General features: G+C 51.1%; 1 protein-coding gene and 1 pseudogene across 1 annotated transcript; both read right to left on the bottom strand.

Moving 5' to 3' along the window:
• Nucleotides 1-810: 810 nt before the first annotated feature.
• Nucleotides 811-6,813, bottom strand: Phf13 (PHD finger protein 13). Its single transcript, XM_057785621.1, has 4 exons — nucleotides 6,617-6,813; nucleotides 4,835-4,936; nucleotides 3,400-3,934; nucleotides 811-3,069 (listed from the first exon to the last, which is right to left on the bottom strand). The coding sequence occupies exons 1-4, from the start codon at nucleotides 6,653-6,655 to the stop codon at nucleotides 2,843-2,845; spliced, it is 903 nt and encodes a 300-aa protein (XP_057641604.1). The 5' UTR covers nucleotides 6,656-6,813; the 3' UTR covers nucleotides 811-2,842.
• Nucleotides 6,814-17,358: 10,545 nt separating this feature from the next.
• Nucleotides 17,359-18,103, bottom strand: LOC130883922 (39S ribosomal protein L27, mitochondrial-like; annotated as a pseudogene).

The raw sequence follows: 18,103 nt of genomic DNA, 5'->3' as shown, positions 1-18,103 counted from the left end.
GGGGGGGGGGGGGGGGGCTGGGACCTGGCTTGCTCTGCTCCCCGCCTCCAAGAGTTTAAGCCCTATTAACCTTGGAAACCAGGACCAGAGGTGTCAACCTTCAACTCAGCTAATATTTTAAAGCTCCCTGAAGTGCTAGTAGGCAGTAGGAGTTGGATCTTTTTAAAAACAGGTAGACTGGCTAGACTGGAACCCATCATATTCCCCTATGAGCCTCCCAGATAAAGGGGGTACCCACGGGAGGTGCCCTCTTGGCCACTTGGGGGACAGAAGTCTAGCACTGCAAACTCACCCTTTCTCAGATGCGCCTCTCTCTGCTTACCAAATGCTGGGCTTAAAGGCCTATCACCATGATGGGACAAGAAAGCTCCAATCCCAAACTTGCAGAGCAAAGGCTGTGGCTTTGAAGCACAGGTAAATCTGGGGGTGGGCACACCACCTTTGGTGGAGACAGAGTGCCTGAGGAACAAGCCTTTTTCCCCCCCTTTTCCAAAACAGGGTTTCTCTGTGTAGCTTTGGAGCCTTTCGTGGAACTCGCTCTGTAGACCAGGCTGGCGTCAAACTCAAGATATCCCCTGCCTCTGCCTAGTGCTCAAGCCTGTCAGTAAGCTACACTGGGTCTAGGAGTTAACAGGGGAAGCAGACCAGGAATCGCCGTCCTTTTCATTGTGCTAAATGCCAAGAACAACTCAGCTTTGCCAGAGGTGCCACCCGGATAAGTGACTGGGAAGACACAGTGTCCTTCAGCACAGGATAACTCAGGAGACACCAACCTCAAAGTAGCAATATCTTTATTTACAAAATATACAGTTTCACAGAAACAGCTTGCTTTATACACATAAACTTTATAATTACACAGAACCATGTAAACGATGTTGTGTCTGGCCTGGCCAAAGCCAATGGGAGGGGTCTACTTTGGGGGTGACAGCTTTCCCTCCCCTCACATCACTAGCATCAACCAGGAGCCCCTAGAAGGGTCATGCCCAGTTTGCATAAAGAAGCTGATGACAGCTGCCCAGCTCAATCTACCCCCAAACCACCCACAGGGAAAACTCCCCTTAAAAACACAAAGCAAGCAAGCACATTGAGATGAGTGCCACTGTGTCCCAGAACTATCAAATCTCTGGACACAAACAACAATGGCCTTCAACACCAAACCACAACAAAACCACGTATTCTTAAATGCACTTTAAAAAAAAAAACAAACAAAAAAAAACACCTACTGGAACTTTGGTTCTTCTCAGGGTGAGGATACTGGACAAGTACTGTCATGGGGCAGGTCTTTGGCAAATTCCTCTAACTTGTCCTGGGTATTTACTCCAGTCAGAGTCAGACAATAGCCTGGGGACAAGACTTTCTGGAACGGCTCCTTCACTATAGCAGAGTTCTCCCTTGAGATCGGCGCGACCAACTGAGCTTCAGCAATGAGTATGTCTCTGTACTTTAATATGAGCAACAGGACTTTAAAAACAAACAAAAAACTAAGACAGTTAGTTAAACTGGACAAGCGTGAAAGACAGAGACCCACCCCTTTCCCTCCCCCCAAGAAGGGCTCTGATTAGCCTCGTTACAGTCTGAGCTCCTTTGGTGTTTAAGATGAAAGCCTGGTGACGCTGCAAAGGGGTTACACAGGGGGAAGAAATGGGACCTACTTGGGTACTCTTCCCTGTCTCATGCCTAACAAGAAACAATACTTAAGAAATATACCCACTGCTTTGCCAAACACTGCTGAGAACAAGCATCGGAAGTGCTGAAGAACGAGGACCCCCTGAGAGCCACAGCGCTCCCTCTTCGTTCCAGCCCTAAGACCACCAGTGTCCAGGTGTGGGGCAGCCCTCACCCTGACCAGGGCTCTGGGTCACACCTTTCCAACTCCGCACAATGTTGCAAGCTGATGTTTCAGCACTAATCCAAACCCGTGCCCCGGGAACCCAGCAGGCCAGCCTGTGTGCATTAAGGGCAGTCCCTGCAGGATGCCCTTGGATTCTTTCTAACCGTCATCTAAACCAACAGCACATAGGTCCTGAGGACAGCATCATCTGGGGGCTGCTACTGGAGCAGATGAAGAACAGAGAAACCAAGTGCTTCCACAGAGGGTGGTGCTGGGCACCCTGGGGCACGGACCACTGACGGCATGTAGGAAGACACTGGCCAATACTTTGGACTGTATTGTGCGGAAAAAATGTTTTTTTTTTTTGTATCGTGCAAAACAAGAACTGAGTTATGAACACAGGACAGCCTCCACCCACAACCCCGCTCTGTGGAGAAGTGGGTACATACTGTCCCTTCAACAAACAGTGCAAACCAAAGACTCACCGCTCACCCACCACCAAGGACTCCTCTTGGGGACACCAGATCTCTAAGGAAGCAACTCCCTAGCCCAGTAAGTACAACTAAGGCAGGGACAATGAGATCACAAAGGGGCAGACAACTTGGACGGCTGCTGTATAGACACTTGTGATAATAGACCAACACTGGAGAATAAACACAGGCCAGGGGAACAGAACAACTCCAATCCCAAGCACAGAGGAGACAGGACTGACAGCTAGAACGGCTCCCAACGGTGGGAACTGGCTAACGATCCTGTGTGCCCGCACTCAGCTCGAGTAGACCTGGTGCTCAGACTGTCTCCGGTACCGAGAACACAGCTGGAGCAGCAGCTTTGGCCACCATTTTATCTGCTCACTGGCTATGTACAGTTTTATCTGGACAGCTAGTCCTTTGCTTAGGCACCTGAGTGGCAGGGTCTGCCTGCACCAGAGCCGGGAGTTCTGTGCTCAACTAAGGGAGGCCACAGAGCCCAGGCCCTTCCAGTCCCGCCTATCTCCTGGCCAGCTCCAAATCAGTCCAGAAACAGCTTCCGGGAGCCCATTCGGGAACGATTGGAACGTCGGATATCGAACTTGGAGTCCCGGCACTTTTGGCAGACAAACACTTCCGGAACATTGGACTTGCGGATCTTCGCACAGGACAGGTGGATCCAGGTGTGGCACTCGTTACACTCTATCATGGGGCGACCAGCAAAGGGCTTCATGCAGAAACAGGTGACAAGATCCCAGGAATCGTCATCTGGAGGAAAATGAACAGTTGACAAGTGAGAACCTCCTGAGGCCCGCCATCTTGCCTGGGAGCTGCATATCCAGCACACGGTGGCCTGAGTGTGGCCACACTCACACCAGCTGCACTAGCTGAGCTGGTGTCTCTCTGAAGGCAGTGACTTCATCCCAAACAGTGCTGAGAGCCAGGGGGGGAGGGAGGGGCGCTACATCATTTTCACACTCAGGCTTCGACAGAAATCTTGGGCTGTACCCAGGAGCTAACAACTCTTAAGAGCACCATCTGCCCTTCCACACTTCCTCCCTGATCCCACCCCAGGGCCTAGACCCTCTGCTCACTCACCTGAGTCTACCATGATGTCCTCATCGTTGCCAGTGCTGTCTTCATCCCGGAACACCACCTGCTTCCCCTGTCGGACAATAGTCCGCTTCCCTTCAGTCTTTATTTCTTTAACCTGATCAGGTGACACAGTAGCACAAGAGCCACTTGAGGGAGTGTCAGAGTCCCAGCCTGAGCAGGGGTCAGCAGAGGCCTGGGGAATATCCTGTATGGTGGGACTGGTGGGGGTCTCTACGTATGGGTCTGCAGCTTCCAGCTTCAGCAAACCCCCTCTGTACCCCTCCTTCACAGGAATGTCGCTGTCCCTCCGCTTCCGCTTCTTCTTCTTCTTCAGCTTGTCTGTCTTCTTCCTGTCCAGCAGGAAGTCACTGGGCTTTGCCCGCTGTAGGAGGGAAGGCTGCAGGTGGCTGAAGCAGCGGTCCGACACCGGCAAGGGCACAGAAGAGGTGATGTCAGAGAAGCCTGTGTCCCAGCCATCACTGTCGACGGTGCCCGCAGTGCTGTTGGCGGGACTGGGGCTGCTCCTCAAGGGGAGCTCCTAAAACAGAAAGCAACAGGGTATGGTTGGTCATCTAAGCAGCCTCCAGGGCGAGGAGCCTCCAAGCAGGTCAGTCCTTCTACACTGAGCAAGCACAACTTGGAACCTGGGCTCAAACCAGCATCAAACTTATATGACCTCATTAGTATTAACGCGCCAGCAGACCAGGAAGGCACACCTTCCCTCACTGAGATGTTCCTGCCCAGAGCCAAGACAAAGCTCACAGTCAAGGCTAAGGTGCAATTCGGGACTGGAGTAGCAGAGTGCTTGCCTAGCATGCAAGGAGGGGGCCCTGAGTTGTTCCCACCCTTCAAGATCCTACAGAAACCTACAATCGCCTTCTCTCAGCTTCAGTCTCCCTGGAGAAGGAAAAGCACACTTCCATTTGTTCTCCCAACAGTCCAAACTCAGATATCTGCCTGCCTCTGCCTCCCGAATGCTGGATTAAAGGCATGCCCCATTCCTGGCTCGCAACAGGTATTTTTCAATTAAGTGACTTAAGTTAGTTTCAAATTTTTGACCTTCTTTAAAAGCCAAACAAAATAGCAGCTGAGCATAGCAGCACAAGTCTTTAAGGGAAGTGGTTCAAGGCCAGCTTGGTCTAAAGAGTGAATTCCAGGACAGCTAGGGCTACACAGAAAAACTCTGTCTTGAAAAGCCAAAAATAAACAAATAAGTAAATGGAAATCTATTTGTTAAGTCAGTTCTAGAGAAGCTTAGAAAAGCTTTGGAATCACTTTCCTGTTCCCTGTCTGAGCTCATCTAGGTTCCCAAAAACCTGATTCCCGCCAGACTGCTGCCTGAAGCTGGCACCAAGTGCCTCCAGACCCGCTACTGCTAAAGCACCTGTAGCAGGGAGTCAAGGCTCTGGAGGCTGAGGCTCCAAACTGTAATCATTACCTCCTTCGGGTAGGGGATGTAGCCAGCATATGCCAAGACGAAGGTGCAGAATTTGTTGAAGTCTTCAACAGTGCGGCGCCTCTTGCAGCTGGGGGAGTACTCCTGTGGAGGGAAACAAAGGGGCTGTGAAGGGAACTCCAGGAGGTGAAGCTGACCGGAACAAAGCAAGTTGCAACTTTTATTGCCAACTCACACAGCACTGTAGAATTTACTGTCTAGAAACAAGATAAGGTGAGTTGGGGTCAAGAAACAACAAAGTGTTCTTAAGGTAGAAAGAGGAGTTTTAAGATTCTGTGCCAAGAACACCGGGAAACTAGATAGAAGATACATGCTTGTCTAGAGTCCACCTCCTGGCACCCGCCTTATCTGTTTGTCCCTGCGGGCCTATCGGGAGCTCCAACATCGACATTTTTGCTAGAGATTTTCCACTCTGAAAACAAACTGCAGCTGTGGCTCTAAAGAAAAATTAAGTGATTTCAAAAACCAGCTGCTTAATCTCTCCTTGCTCTCCAAACCTGACTCCCTGGAGGCCAAGGCAGGGAGGGGGAGCCCCAGTGTCTGCAGCTCGGGACTCGGAGGGACATCCTCCTCTCCTGGGAGGGGCGGGATGCCTGCCGGACACCCAAATGTTCTTAGAACCAAGTCGGAATGGAGAACGCACCGCTCGCTTTAGGTGCGCACTTACGACGCAGGCAGGATCGGCCAGTTCAGGGGCCGTTCTCAACGGCCGGCCGCACAGCACACACCACAAAAAGGGATTTTCTCCCGAGAAGGCGGAGCATCCAAGGCCCCGGGAACATTCCCTGCGGTTGCTCCCGCAACTTGTCACCACCCCCACCCGTACTCGGGTGCTCGGCCAGCTGGAAGGGGGACACCGGGCCGACCTCCGAAAGCCTCCAGCGAAGGAGCAGCACTTTCAAACGCGGACCCAACTTGCTCGGGCAGGCCGCTCGCTCCCGCCCCTCGGCCAGCCCCGCAGGCAACAGAGCGGGCCGCGCGCTCCCGGCACTCGGGCGGCCATAGGCCGCGCCACCGGGCCCCAAACTCCGGCAGAACTTTAATTTCGCCCCGGGGGACATCGCGGTGGGGGGGGAGGGGGGGTCAGGGCCACGGACGCCAGTGCGGGGCGGTGCCGCGGTGGCCAGGGTCCCGCCCTCCCTCCCGGAGCAGATGGCGCGCGCCGCCCGCTCGCTCGCGCAGGCCCCGGAAGGTGCGGGGCCCACCCGTGGGGTGCGGGACGCCCGCGGGACCCGGGGTGGGTGTCCCGGCGCCGCGCAGGCCCCGGCGCCTCCCGCCCGTAGCGGCGACACCGCGGACCGTCCGCGCCCCGCCCCGCCCCCGCCGCACACCCCGCACACCGACCCCGACCCGGCCGGAGGCGCTGCGCGGGGGCCGCTCCCCGGAAGGAGGGGGAGGGGCAGGCGCGGGAGACGGAGTCCGGCTCCCGAGTGCGGACCCCCCGGGACGCGGGCGCCGTGGGGGTGGGGCGCGGCCTGGCCGGTGGAGGGGGCGGCAGGACCGCGCGCGTAGCCGTTCCGAGGGGGCCGGGCCGCCCCGGGGAGATGGGGAGGGGACCCCCGCGCGCCCCAGCCGGGGCGGCGGGAGGGTGGGCGCGGCGCCCGGGGAGGACCGGCGGGGAGCAGCAGCGCGGGCCCGAGCTGGGGGCGCCGGGCGAACGTGGGGGGAGGGAGGCCGGGCTCGAGACGGCTTCCCGGGGTCCCGCTCGGCCGGGAGCGCAGCCAAGGGCAGGGAAGGGGGCGGCGGGGCGAAGCTCGCACTCACCTCGGGGTGGAAAGCGGCGGCGCAGGAGTCGGAGTCCATGTTCCGGGTGGGTGGGTGGGGGGCGGCGGCTGGGGGAGTGCCGAGGCCGGAGTGCGAGAGCGGGCCCGCAGGGCGCTCCGGGCCAGGGGGCTCCGGCACCGAGCAGGACGAGGGCGGACCCGTCCAGGGAGGGGTCGCCCGGGCTGGAGGTGACGGGGGTGTCGGTGTGTCGCGTCGCAGGCTCGCTGATCCCGGACTGAAGTGTCCACAGCGACCTGAGTGGAGGATGCAGCTCCCACGACCGATGCTGTGGAGAGGCGGGAGAGGCACTGTGGGGGGCGGCGGCGACGGCGACAGCGAGCGGGAACCCGACCGGCTCCCCGACCTGACGCCCAGTTCGGCTCGTGTCTCGGGAGGGAGGGCGGGAGCGCTGCGAGGGTCGTCGGGAACTGTAGTCCGGGGATGGCTGAACTGCGTCAATGTGGGGGCGTGGCTCCCGCGGCGCGCGGCATTGTGGGCCTCGTAGTCCCGAGCGCGGCGCTGCGGCGTCGAGAGGATGTCTCAAAACTTCAACTCCCAAGAGGCCCTGCGGCCCCGTACGCTAGCGGGGGCGGCGCTGACAGGACTCAGGGGGCCTCAGGAGCGGGGGAGGGGCGGGGGCGCCCACCTCCCGGCTGGTGGGGGAGGGGCGGCGGGCTGCGCGGGGGCGGGGTCGAGCCTGCGGCCTGGGTCTCGGAGGGCGGTGGCCGGGGCTCCGCTTTCTCCCGTGGGGCCTGAGCTTGGGCCTTTGTGGGGCGGGGGTGTCCCGGCGACTGAGGCAGGATGGGGGCGGGCCGCTGACGTCCGCGAGGGCGGAGCGCACTTGTTTTCGCGGCCGCGGGCGTTTAGCTGGAGGTTCCGGGCAAGCGAGGGTGCGAGCGCGGCGTTAGGCCTGGAGGGGCCGCTTGTGGGCACCCGGTGCGAGCAGCTGAAGGTGGGGCCGAACTCCCGGCCCGCGCCAGGCTTCAGGTCGCTTTTTGTTTTCCTCCCCGCCGTCCCAGGGCTGCGGCGACGGGAAACGCTGAGCCTCCGGAGTTAATGCTTTTCCTGGGATCCGAGAGGCGGCGGGTGCGTGGTGCCCACGGCGAGTGTGGGCAGTGCACGAAGGCCAGACCGGGCTCTGCTTGTGGGTGTACAAGGTCGACCCGGAACGCTTAGCGGAGTGCCTTGGTGACGTTACCGTAAGGCTGTTACTGATATTTTAACATTAATAATCGTGTAGAAGGAAAGTACACATTGTTCAGTAATATATTTGGCAACTGTAAAAACTGTCGAAAGAGCGACATAAGATTTTAAATTCGAATGAGAAAACACTGACGCAGGAAAAAGACGAGATTGAGAGAGCCTGTGGAGAGTGACGAGTCAGTGATTATGGCTGTTTCCGTGCTTAGGCGAATCCTCATGTGAACAGTGGTGAAAAGAACAGGTTTAGCCAGGTGTGGTGACCCCGTTACACCCAGCAGGCAGGAGCAGGCGGGACTTGAGGCCAGCCTGGTCTACACGGCGAATTGCTGGCCAGTCAGGGCTGCGTAATGAGACTTTGTGAATGGGAGGGTGGGGGAGGAAGGAGAGAGAAGGAACGAGAAAGGGATACTACATAATTGGAGGCTAGCCTGAGCAATGTGAGACCTTATCAAAAGAACAGAAACGGTGTTGATCTCAGAAACCAGCCTCAATTCCTTAAGCCTAAATAAAATTTCTATCACAGTGACTTACTCAATATAAGTAGTTTACTGTTGTTGTTTTTGTTGTGTTATGATTTCTGCAATAATGAAGCCCTGTTGAGGGCTCCCCAGAGGTGATACATTGAAGTAGTGCACAGATGAAATTATTACAAAGAAAACAGGGACTGTGGGCTTAGCCTGTAGGACCTTCAATATGGTCAAATGCAGAATTAGGATATTCCATGATTTTTGTGTCTAGAGCAAATGTCTGGAGATTGACTAGTTTTGCCCATGGTCAGACTCACCTGAAGTGACTTAATTTTTCTTGTATAGAAAAAAGACCTAAGAGTCAGGTGTGGTGTCCAATTCCAGCACTCAGGAGACTGAGGCATGATTGCCGAAAGTTAAAATCCCTTCCTAGGTTTCAGAGAGATCTAAGGTTGACAGGAACCTATCCATGAAGGTTGGGGGTGGGCCACCTAGCTATAATGTGCAAGACTCTTAAGTTAGGCTCTGGTATCTGGTAGTTCAGAGGTACACCAGCAACAGTTAGGAGCATATCTTGTTCTTACAGAACCCTGGGGTTCCATTCCCAACAGCACATGGGTTCTCATAACCCTCCCTAACTCCAGTTCCTGAGACCCTAACAACGTCTTCTGATCCCAGAGGTCACCAAGCACACACACAGAGCACAGATATACATGCTAGCAAAACACTCCTACATAATCTTAAAAAAAGAGGGCTGGAGGCCGGGTGGTAGTGGCGCACGCCTTTAATCCCAGCACTTGGGAGGCAGAGGCAGGCGGATCTCTGTGAGTTCGAGACCAGCCTGGTCTACAAGGCCTAGTTCCAGGACAGGCTCCAAAACCACAGAGAAACCCTGTCTCAAAAAACAAAACAAAAAAAAAAACAAAAAAAACAAAAAAAAGAGGGCTGGGCGGTAGTTGCACACGCCTTTAATCCCAGCACTTGGGAGGCAGAGGCAGGCGGATCTCAGTGAGTTCGAGGCCAGCCTGATTTACAAAGAGAGTTCCAAGACAGGACTGTTATACAGAGAAATCCTATCTCAAAAAAAACAACAAAACATAAAATGAAAGTGCTACACACTAGCATGCTAATGCATGCCTGTAACCCCAGAGGTTGGGAGATAGAAGAAAGAAAATTAGGACTACAGCAAGGTCAGCCTTGGTAACATGATGAGTCTGAGGCCAGCCTGGATGACCCAAGACACTATCCGATACAAATCAAAAAGTAAATGACTATACCAGTTCTTTGTTGCCTGTGGTAAACATGTCACACCAGGAAGCTGGCAGAGATGGCTCAGGGTTTCCAGAGGACTTGGTCTGTCCCCAGCACCCACATCAGACAACCCACAACCGAGGGTAGCCCCAGCTCTAGGGGATTCAACACCCTCCTCTGGCCTCCACAGATAGTATTTCACTATGTACAAAGCCATACTCAGAAACACGTGCACGCAAAGTAGTGGAGGTCAGTGCTGCATGCCTGTATTCCCAGGCAGGCACTGTCTCAGAAAAATAATAATAATAATAATAATAATAATAATAAAACCAAATGGCAAACATCTTTAACCTCTGCACTCATTACGCAAAGACAGGTGGATCTCTGTGAATGTGAAGCCAACTTAGAACTATATTGTCTCTAATAGTAATAAAATCTAAGCTGAGAGTTAGCTGGAGAGATAGCTCAGTGGTTAAGAGCACAAACTGCTCTTCCAGGGGACCCAGGTTCAACTCCCAGCACCCACATGGCTGCTCACAACTGTCTATAACTCAAGTTGCAGGGGACCCAATACTGTCACACAGACAATGCACATAAAGTATTTTTTAGAAAAATCTGAGCTGGGCAATGGTGGCACACACTTTTAGTCCCAGCATTTGGGAGGCAGAGGCCGGTGGATCTCTGAGTTCAAGGTCAGTCTGTTCTACAGAGTGAATTCAGGACAGCCAGGACTACACAGAAATGCGATGTCTCGAAATCCTAGGAAAAAAAATATAAAATCTTTTAAAAATAGAAACCTGGGCCAGGCGGTGGTGGCGCACGCCTTTAATCCCAGCACTTGGGAGGCAGAGGCAGGCGGATCTCTGTGAGTTCGAGACCAGCCTGGTCTACAAGAGCTAGTTCCAGGACAGGCTCCAAAACCACAGAGAAACCCTGTCTCGAAAAACCAAAAAAAAAAAAAAAAAAAATAGAAACCTGGGCCTGGAGAGATGGCTTAGTAGTTAAGAGCACTTGTTGCTTTTACAGAGAACTTGGGTTCAATTCTTGGCACCCACATGGTTGTGCACAGCCTCCTGCAACTCCAGTTCCAGTAGATCTTATGTGCTCTTTTGTCCTTCTTGGACACCAGAAATGATGCACAAATAGACATGCGAGCAAAATACTCATCCACATAAGTAAACCTAAAAGTTAAAACCTGAGTCAAGGCACAATTGCTCACTTCTGTAATCCCAGCATTTGGGAAGCTGAGACATGTCAGTTCTGAGACAGCCTAGACTACATGTGCTGAGGCTGTCTTGAGCCCCTTCCCCAACAGGAAAACAAAACAGGAAGTTTTCTATGCAGTGGCAGTCCATCATGCAGAAAATCCTTGGTTTTGTCCCCAGCACTGCTTAAAAATAAGTAGAGAAATGATTCTCAGCTAGTCATGGTGGCTCACCCAAGTACTAGCACTCAGAAGTCTGAGGCAGGAGAATTTCCATGGTTCCAGGCCAGCCTAAATTACAAATCAAAATGCTGTCTCAAATACTGGCCTCCCTAGTTGGATACAGGCTCATGGCAGGGTACTTGCCCAGTATGTGTGAGATAAAGTCTAATGTTTGTGCCAAAAAATTGCTTAAACTTTTCCAAAGCCACACATTCCTTTTTTTGTTTTGTTTTTTCAAGACAGGGTTTCTCTGTAGCTTTGGAGCCTATCCTGGAACTTGCTCTGGAGACCAGGCTGGCCTCGAACTCACAGAGATCCACCTGTCTCTTCCTCTTGAGTGCTGGGATTAAAGGTGTGTGCCACCATCACCTGGCAAAAGCCGCATATTCTTGGGGTTGGAAGAATGGCTCAGTGGTCAAGGGTAAGGACTGCTGTTACAAGGGCCTCAAGTTCTGTTCCAAAGACCCGAGTCAGGAGGCTCACAACTCATATTCCAGTTCATCTGACATCTACGAGCATGTGGGCACACACACAAGACTAAAATCTTTAAATGGGAGGAGGCTGAAGTGTGGTTTAGTGTGGCTCCGTTCTGTTCCCAGCACCCCCATTGAGTGGCTCACAAGCACTGTACCCCTCCACCTCTGGAGAAGTTCAGTGCCCCTGGCCTTCTGTGGAATTTGCATTCAAATGTATTTACCCACAGACAGGTACATACATGTAATCGGAAACACATGAAATCTTTGAAAATTTACTTCTGTAGGTGTTTTTTGCCTGCTTGGATACTGCACTGTACGTTTGCGTGCGATGTCTTTGGAGGTCAGGAGATGGTGTGGTTGCTGGGAACCTCACCCTGGTCCTCTGCCAGCCCAGCAAGGACTCTGACCTGCTGAGCTGTGTCTCAGTTCCCTAAATTTAAGTGTTTTGACCCAAACTGCCCAGCTGTGGTAAAGGCTCTTCTCTCTGGAAAGTCTCGTTTTCCATGCCTGCTTGTTTGCAAGTATACTAACTCTTGGCTCCATGGGCCGGACGACCTAGAGAGTCTTAAGTAGCAATGTTAGTCATGGTATCCTGATCCCAGAGTCACCAGTCTTTGATTTCTACCTGCGGGGGGGGGGGGGGGGGTATCTGCTTGCTGAGTGCTAATTCTAAACAACTATTCTAGACAACTGTACTTGCTCATGAAGGGGGGGGGACACCTAGCACTAGCCCAGGCTGTGGCAAGGTCACATACTAGGAATACCGGGGTTTCCCAGTCATTTGAGGATGTGGTTATTTTATTGTATTCCAAATATAGCCTCACCTGAGTCTCATGCTCCATACCTTCACTTGGGGAACTTTAGGGAATGCTCTCCGCTTCCCGTTCTCACTGTGCGATTGGAGTGTGGTGTGAATTTCCCCAAAGGCTTGTTCTGCCCGGAGAAGTTCTCTGGTTGCTCCGCACTTGTTCCAGCTAGAGTGTATTTTAGGACTCCTCCTGCCTGCCTTGCCCACATCTTACTCTGCCTTGCTCAGAAGAGAGAGAGAGTGTAGGTGTATGGTCCTCAAAATCATGCTGTTCTCAACTCATAGTACCCGGGCTATAGGACGAGAATGTCTGTGAAGATTTAAAGTCAATACATGCTGACTGCGTCATCAGCTGGCAGGGAAATCAAGCCAGTTTCTTGTGTGAGCTTTGTACATGTAGACCGCAAAGGCACGGCAGAACTGAGTCAGCAGCTGCTGCGCTTACAGAGGCCCCAGCTGGGTTTCCAGCACCCACATCAGGTGACTCCCAACACCTGTGATTCCAGCCCCAGTGCCTGTGCCATTCTCTTCTGGCCTCCTCGAAGCCACACCAATATGCACACGCACAAACACAAAATTAATTTTTTTAAATTGTACATGTATTTACAGGTATGGTGCTTCTGTTTGTCTGGGGACCCACATGTGTGTCTGGAGCTCCTGGAGGCATCAGATCCTCTGAAACTGGAGTAACTAAAAGTCCTAAGCTGCTGTGTGGCTGTCGGTAATCAAACCTGGGTTCTGAAAGAGGAACCAGTGCTCCTGACCACTGAGCAATCTCTCCAGTCATTTAAAAAAAAAAAAAAAAAAAAAAAACAGCTGGTGGTGACACCCAGCACTCTGAAGGCAGAGGCAAGTGGATCTCTCTGAGTTTGGGGACAGTCTTGACTACATAGTGACCTCCAGGCTAAGCAGGACTGAATAGTAAAACCCTTTTTCTTTTTCTTTTTTTTCTTTTTGTTTGCTTTGTTTTGTTTTTTTGAGACAGTTTCTCTGTGTAATCCTAGCTATCCTGGAACTGCCTCTGCCTCCTGAATGCTGGGATTAAATGTGTATGCTGCCACCACCTGACTGAGACCCTCTTTCAAAAACAAAAACTTAGACAAAAACCAAAGATAGCAAGCAGTTTTCACCATGATGCAGGTTACTTCTTGACTATCTAAAATTAGAATTCAGACACCAGAATGGAGTGGTTTGTTTTGCTTTTATCCGAGGATCACCAGGCAAGCAGGCTGTGCTGAGTTGAGGGTTTGGAGTGTGTGGCTGTGGAGAGGGTGTGAGTGGGTGGGGGCTTTGTAGCCCAACCTTGCTTCAAACTCAGAGTCTCTTGATTTAGACTCCTGAATGCCAGAATTACAGGCCTGTGCCACTACAGCCTGAACAAATAGTTTTTAAATTTAATTCTTTGTACTTACTTTTTAAAAAATTTTTCCTTACTATATATACAGTGTTCTGCTTGCATGTACGCTTGCATTGCAGGCCAGAAGAGGGCACCAGATCTCAATACAGATGGTTGTGAGCCACCATGTGGTTGCTGGGAATTGAACTCAGGACTTCTGGAAAAATAGCCAGTGCTCTTAACCTGTGAGGTGTCTCTCCAGTCCCTCTTTGTACTTATTTGTGTGGGTGGGACAGAACTTGTGGGAGTTGGTTCTCTCCTTCCGCAATGTGCGTTCCAAGGGTCACTAGGTCACCAGGCTTGGGAACAAATACCTGCACCAAGCTACCTCACATGCCCAGTTTTGTTTGTTTGTTTGACTTGTGTTTTGTTTTGTTTTGTTTTTACTTAAATAGTACCACTGATTAAATCATGTATTATACTTTACATTATCATAACCAAGCTACTTGGACCAGCCATAGTGGCACATATCTTCTTCTCTGAGAGGCAGAGGCAAGCAAGAGCTCTGTGAATTCAAAACCAGCATGGTCTACAAAGCAAGTTCCAGGCAGCCAGGGCTACATAAACCTAGTCTCAAAAGCCTGGACAGACTGCTTTTATAGTTCCCCCAGTACTAAGGATTAAACCCAGGATCCATGCATACTAAACATTCTACCCACTGAACTGTATATTTTCAGCCCATATTTTTTTTTATTTTATTATAGGTAAATTAGAATTTTCATGATTTTTGAAATGTCTAAACTCTTGCTTATTTAACAGCTTACCCACCATCTTCCTCTCCAGACAGGAGCTGCACCACTTAAGGGCGCTAAGGCGCCTTAGCAAGCCCAGCATTTCCTCAGACTCAGTCTCACAGTGTCTCACACCCCCAGGGAGAAGGAGGAACTAGCTAGCAGGCCTGGGTTGGTAGGCCATTCAGAATTCCACACACAGCTGATAGGGCTGAATCTGGGCCTATCTGTTCTCACCACATTCCCACCCAGATTTTGGATGGTCCCGGGTGCTTGCCTGTTCGGTTGAGGGTGTCATAATAAGCTTAATTTTTTTATTTTAAAATATTTAGATTTATTTATTATTTTGTATGTATGACTGTTTTGCTTGCATGTGTGCATGTATATGTACCATGTGTTTACCTGGTAGCCTCAGAGGTTAAAGAGGCCATCAGATCCCCTAGGATTGGAGTTACAGAGAGTTGTGAACCCTCATGTGGGAAGAACAAGTGCTCTTACATCGGAGCCATCTCTCCAGCCCCAAAAATGTTAATAATTTTAAAAACGGACCTAAACCAGGCAGTGTGGTGGTGCACACCTTTAATCCCAGCACTCGGAAGCAGAGATAGGTGGATCTCTGAGTTCAAGGCCAACTTGGTCTACAAATTGAGTTCCAGAACAGCCAGAGTAGTTACTCAGAGAAATCACGTCTCAAAAAACAAGAAACAAACAACAAAAAAAAAACACAACTAGACAGATGGCTCAGGGGTTAAGAGCACTGGCTGCTCTTCCAGAGGTCCTGAGTTCAATTCCCAACACCCACATGGGCTCACAAACCATCTATGGTGAGATCTGGTGCCCTTTTCTGGCATGGACATGCTAACAGAACATTGTATACATAGTAAGTAAATCTTAAAAAAATAGACCTAGAGAAATTGAGAAAAATATTAACATCAGCCAGTAGTAATGGCTGATGCCTACAATACCAACTACTTGGCAGTCCTAGGCAGGAAGTATACATGTTCTAGGCCAGCCTGAGCAACTTAGTGACTTTCCTTCCTGGGTGGAGCTCAGTGAGGCTGCTGTCCAGCTAAATGTAAGCCTGGAGATTAGCTGCTCAAGAAAGAAAAGTCACAAGGTCTCACTGTGTAGCCCAGGCTGGCCTCAGAACTCAGGGTGTGGAACTGGAGAGTTGGCTGGGCAGTTAGGAGCACACCTGTGCTTTCAGAGAAGCCCCACCCACATGGTCGCTCACAGCTATCCCTAACTACAGATCCAGGGCTTCCAATGGTCTCTTCTGAGCTCCCCAGGCACCGAGCAAGCATGGAGTGCACAGACAGACATGAAGGCAAAATGTGTAAGATGAATAAATCTGATAAAAAATTAAACAAAAATAGTCCTATATAGTTAACATAATTGTACATATTTAATAACAAAACTTTAAGAAATTACTATTTTAATTTTTATGCATTGTTAATGAAAGTATAATTGTATTACTTTTCCCTTGCCTCCCTCTGGCTCCTCCCATGTTCCCCTTTCCCAACTCCTTCTGGGTTTTCCCCCTTACTCTCAAATTGATAGCCTCTTCTTCCTTGATTGCAATTGTTGTGTGTTTGTTTGTGTGCAAAAATGTATGACTATAACCTACTGAGTGTATTTTGGTTGATGTGTGTATATGGTTTCAGGGCAGGCCATTCTGTATTGGACAACCAGTTATGGGGCCCATCCCTACGGAGGACTAATTTTTTTTTTCCAAGACAAGAGATTTTCTGTGTAGCCTTGATCATCCTAGAGCTCACTCTGTGGACCAGACTAGCCTCAAGCTCACAGAGATCTGCCTGCCTCTGCCTCCCAAGTGAAGTGCTGGGATTAAAGGTGTGTACCACAACCACCACCCAGTCAAAGGACTAATTCCAAACCATCATTAGTCCCTGTCTTTTATTGTCTAGGGGTAGGACCCATGGGGAACCCTTTCCATATTAGCATTCCTGTTGATGTTACCATTGTTCCAGTTTTTTTTTTTTTTTTTTTTTTTTTTTTTTTTGATTTTTCGAGACAGGGTTTCTCTGTGGTTTTGGAGCCTGTCCTGGAACTAGCTCTTGTAGACCAGACTGGTCTCGAACTCACAGAGACCATTGTTCCAGTTCTGTTCATGTAGCCATTCCTAGGAGACACTGTTTGACAGCTGACTTTCTGGTGTGCTGGCTCTTGGGATTATAAGACTTTAAGACAATTCTGAAGCCATTTTGACAATTCTGAATTCTCTCAGCCTCTGTGCCATAGTGCTTCCCCTCCTCCCCTGGGAACCAAGGACCTAACAGCCACACTCGCACGTACTCAGTTCCTGAACACGTATACGTATATACATATACGTACATACCCATATACGTATGTTTTGGTTTGGTCCCCTGGGAAACGGGGTCAAAATGACCTCTTACCTCATCTGATCTGGTAACAGCTCTCCAGTCAATTATTGGTAAAAGCCCTTTCGAATAAGCCAATCAGAATAGTCAAAGAACAACCCCCCTTGCTTCTGTGGCCCCTTTAAAAGTAGCCTGTGCCATCTATTCGGGGTCCCTCGGCTTCCCGAATGCTGGGGGACCCTGTCATGACAGAATTAATAAAATCCTCATGCTTTTGCATCGGCTGTGGTGTATGAAGTGGTCTCTGGGGGCGACTCCTCCTCGGTGTTTGGACGCTGGAGTCCAACAGGATCTTTCTGCCATTTTTCTAGGATGCTCCCAAGCCATAGGTGTAGGAGCTGTGATGTAGACATATGTACCCATTGGGCTGGGCTCCCCACGATCTGCTGATCTCTGGGTTGTGTCCACTTGTGGTTTTCTGTGATACTTTCCGTTTTCTGTAAAGGGAAACGTCTTTGATGGGGGTGGTGCTGCACTTACCCAGAACTGACAGCAGCTCAAGAAACCAGGAGGGATCCGTGGACAAAGGGATTAGTGGTCAGCTGTAATTACTTTTTTTTTTTTTGGCTAGGAACTAGAGCAATAAGCAGCCCCATCTGGACTTGTCCCCAGATGACACAGATGCAGTGCTCCAGCGAGCTTTATTGATACTCACGTCAGCGCTACCAAAGGATCTCCAGCAGTCACCATCCAAGGCCTCTTCTCTGGGGACCATGTCCTCAATCTGGCCCTGTGACCTGGCTCCAGTCCCCATCCAGTGGTCTCAAAGGGACTTCAAAGCATGGCTACCAGTTTGAAGGTCCCCTCAGATTTGGCAGGAACCACGTGGACAAAAGTCTCGTAGAGCACAGCCCCCTTGGGCAGACTGGTGACCAGATCCACAGCTTCCGAGTTGTTGGGATTGGGCACGTAGACGTCTTTGGTGTAGCGGACTATCCCCTCCTCCAGGGCATAGAGGCACTGTTCCTTCCAAGTCCCACATGGGCGCCTGGGTGCCATCGAAACTGCCGCTGAGTGCCAAGGATGTTCCCAGCATGAACATAGTGACCTTCTATTTTCTTGATGCCATAGTGTTTGCCTCGTGATTTCCCGCCCAGGATCTTGGAGCTGCCGCCTGTCTTCTTGGACGCATATCTGACTGCAAGAGCTGCAGCTGTCTTGGGGCTGAAAAGGGCTTCTGCCCTCGTCCTCAGGGCAAGCACGGCCGACGCCATGCTTGCTGCTTCGCATTCGCTTCCGGGCTTGTAATTACTTTTTTTGAGCCAGGGTCTCAGTGTAACCTTACCTGTCCTGGAATTAGCTATGTAGACTGTTTTTTTTTTTTTTT

The sequence above is a fragment of the Chionomys nivalis genome, chromosome 11 (genome assembly GCF_950005125.1).
Source record: "Chionomys nivalis chromosome 11, mChiNiv1.1, whole genome shotgun sequence".
Taxonomy (NCBI): Eukaryota; Metazoa; Chordata; class Mammalia; order Rodentia; family Cricetidae; genus Chionomys; species Chionomys nivalis.
Note: the sequence above shows the minus strand (reverse complement) of the source record. Positions and strands in the feature narration are given on the sequence as shown.

What these genes read in the sequence shown, in the direction of transcription:
- Phf13 (XM_057785621.1), bottom strand. Translation starts at nt 6,655, where the DNA reads ATGGACTCCGACTCCTGCGCCGCCGCTTTCCACCCCGAG. An exon ending in ACATCCCCTACCCGAAGGAG is followed by an intron (nt 3,935 to 4,834) that starts GTAATGATTACA and finishes TTTCTGTTTTAG; the next exon opens with GAGCTCCCCTTGAGGAGCAG. An exon ending in GGACATCATGGTAGACTCAG is followed by an intron (nt 3,070 to 3,399) that starts GTGAGTGAGCAG and finishes ATTTTCCTCCAG; the next exon opens with ATGACGATTCCTGGGATCTT.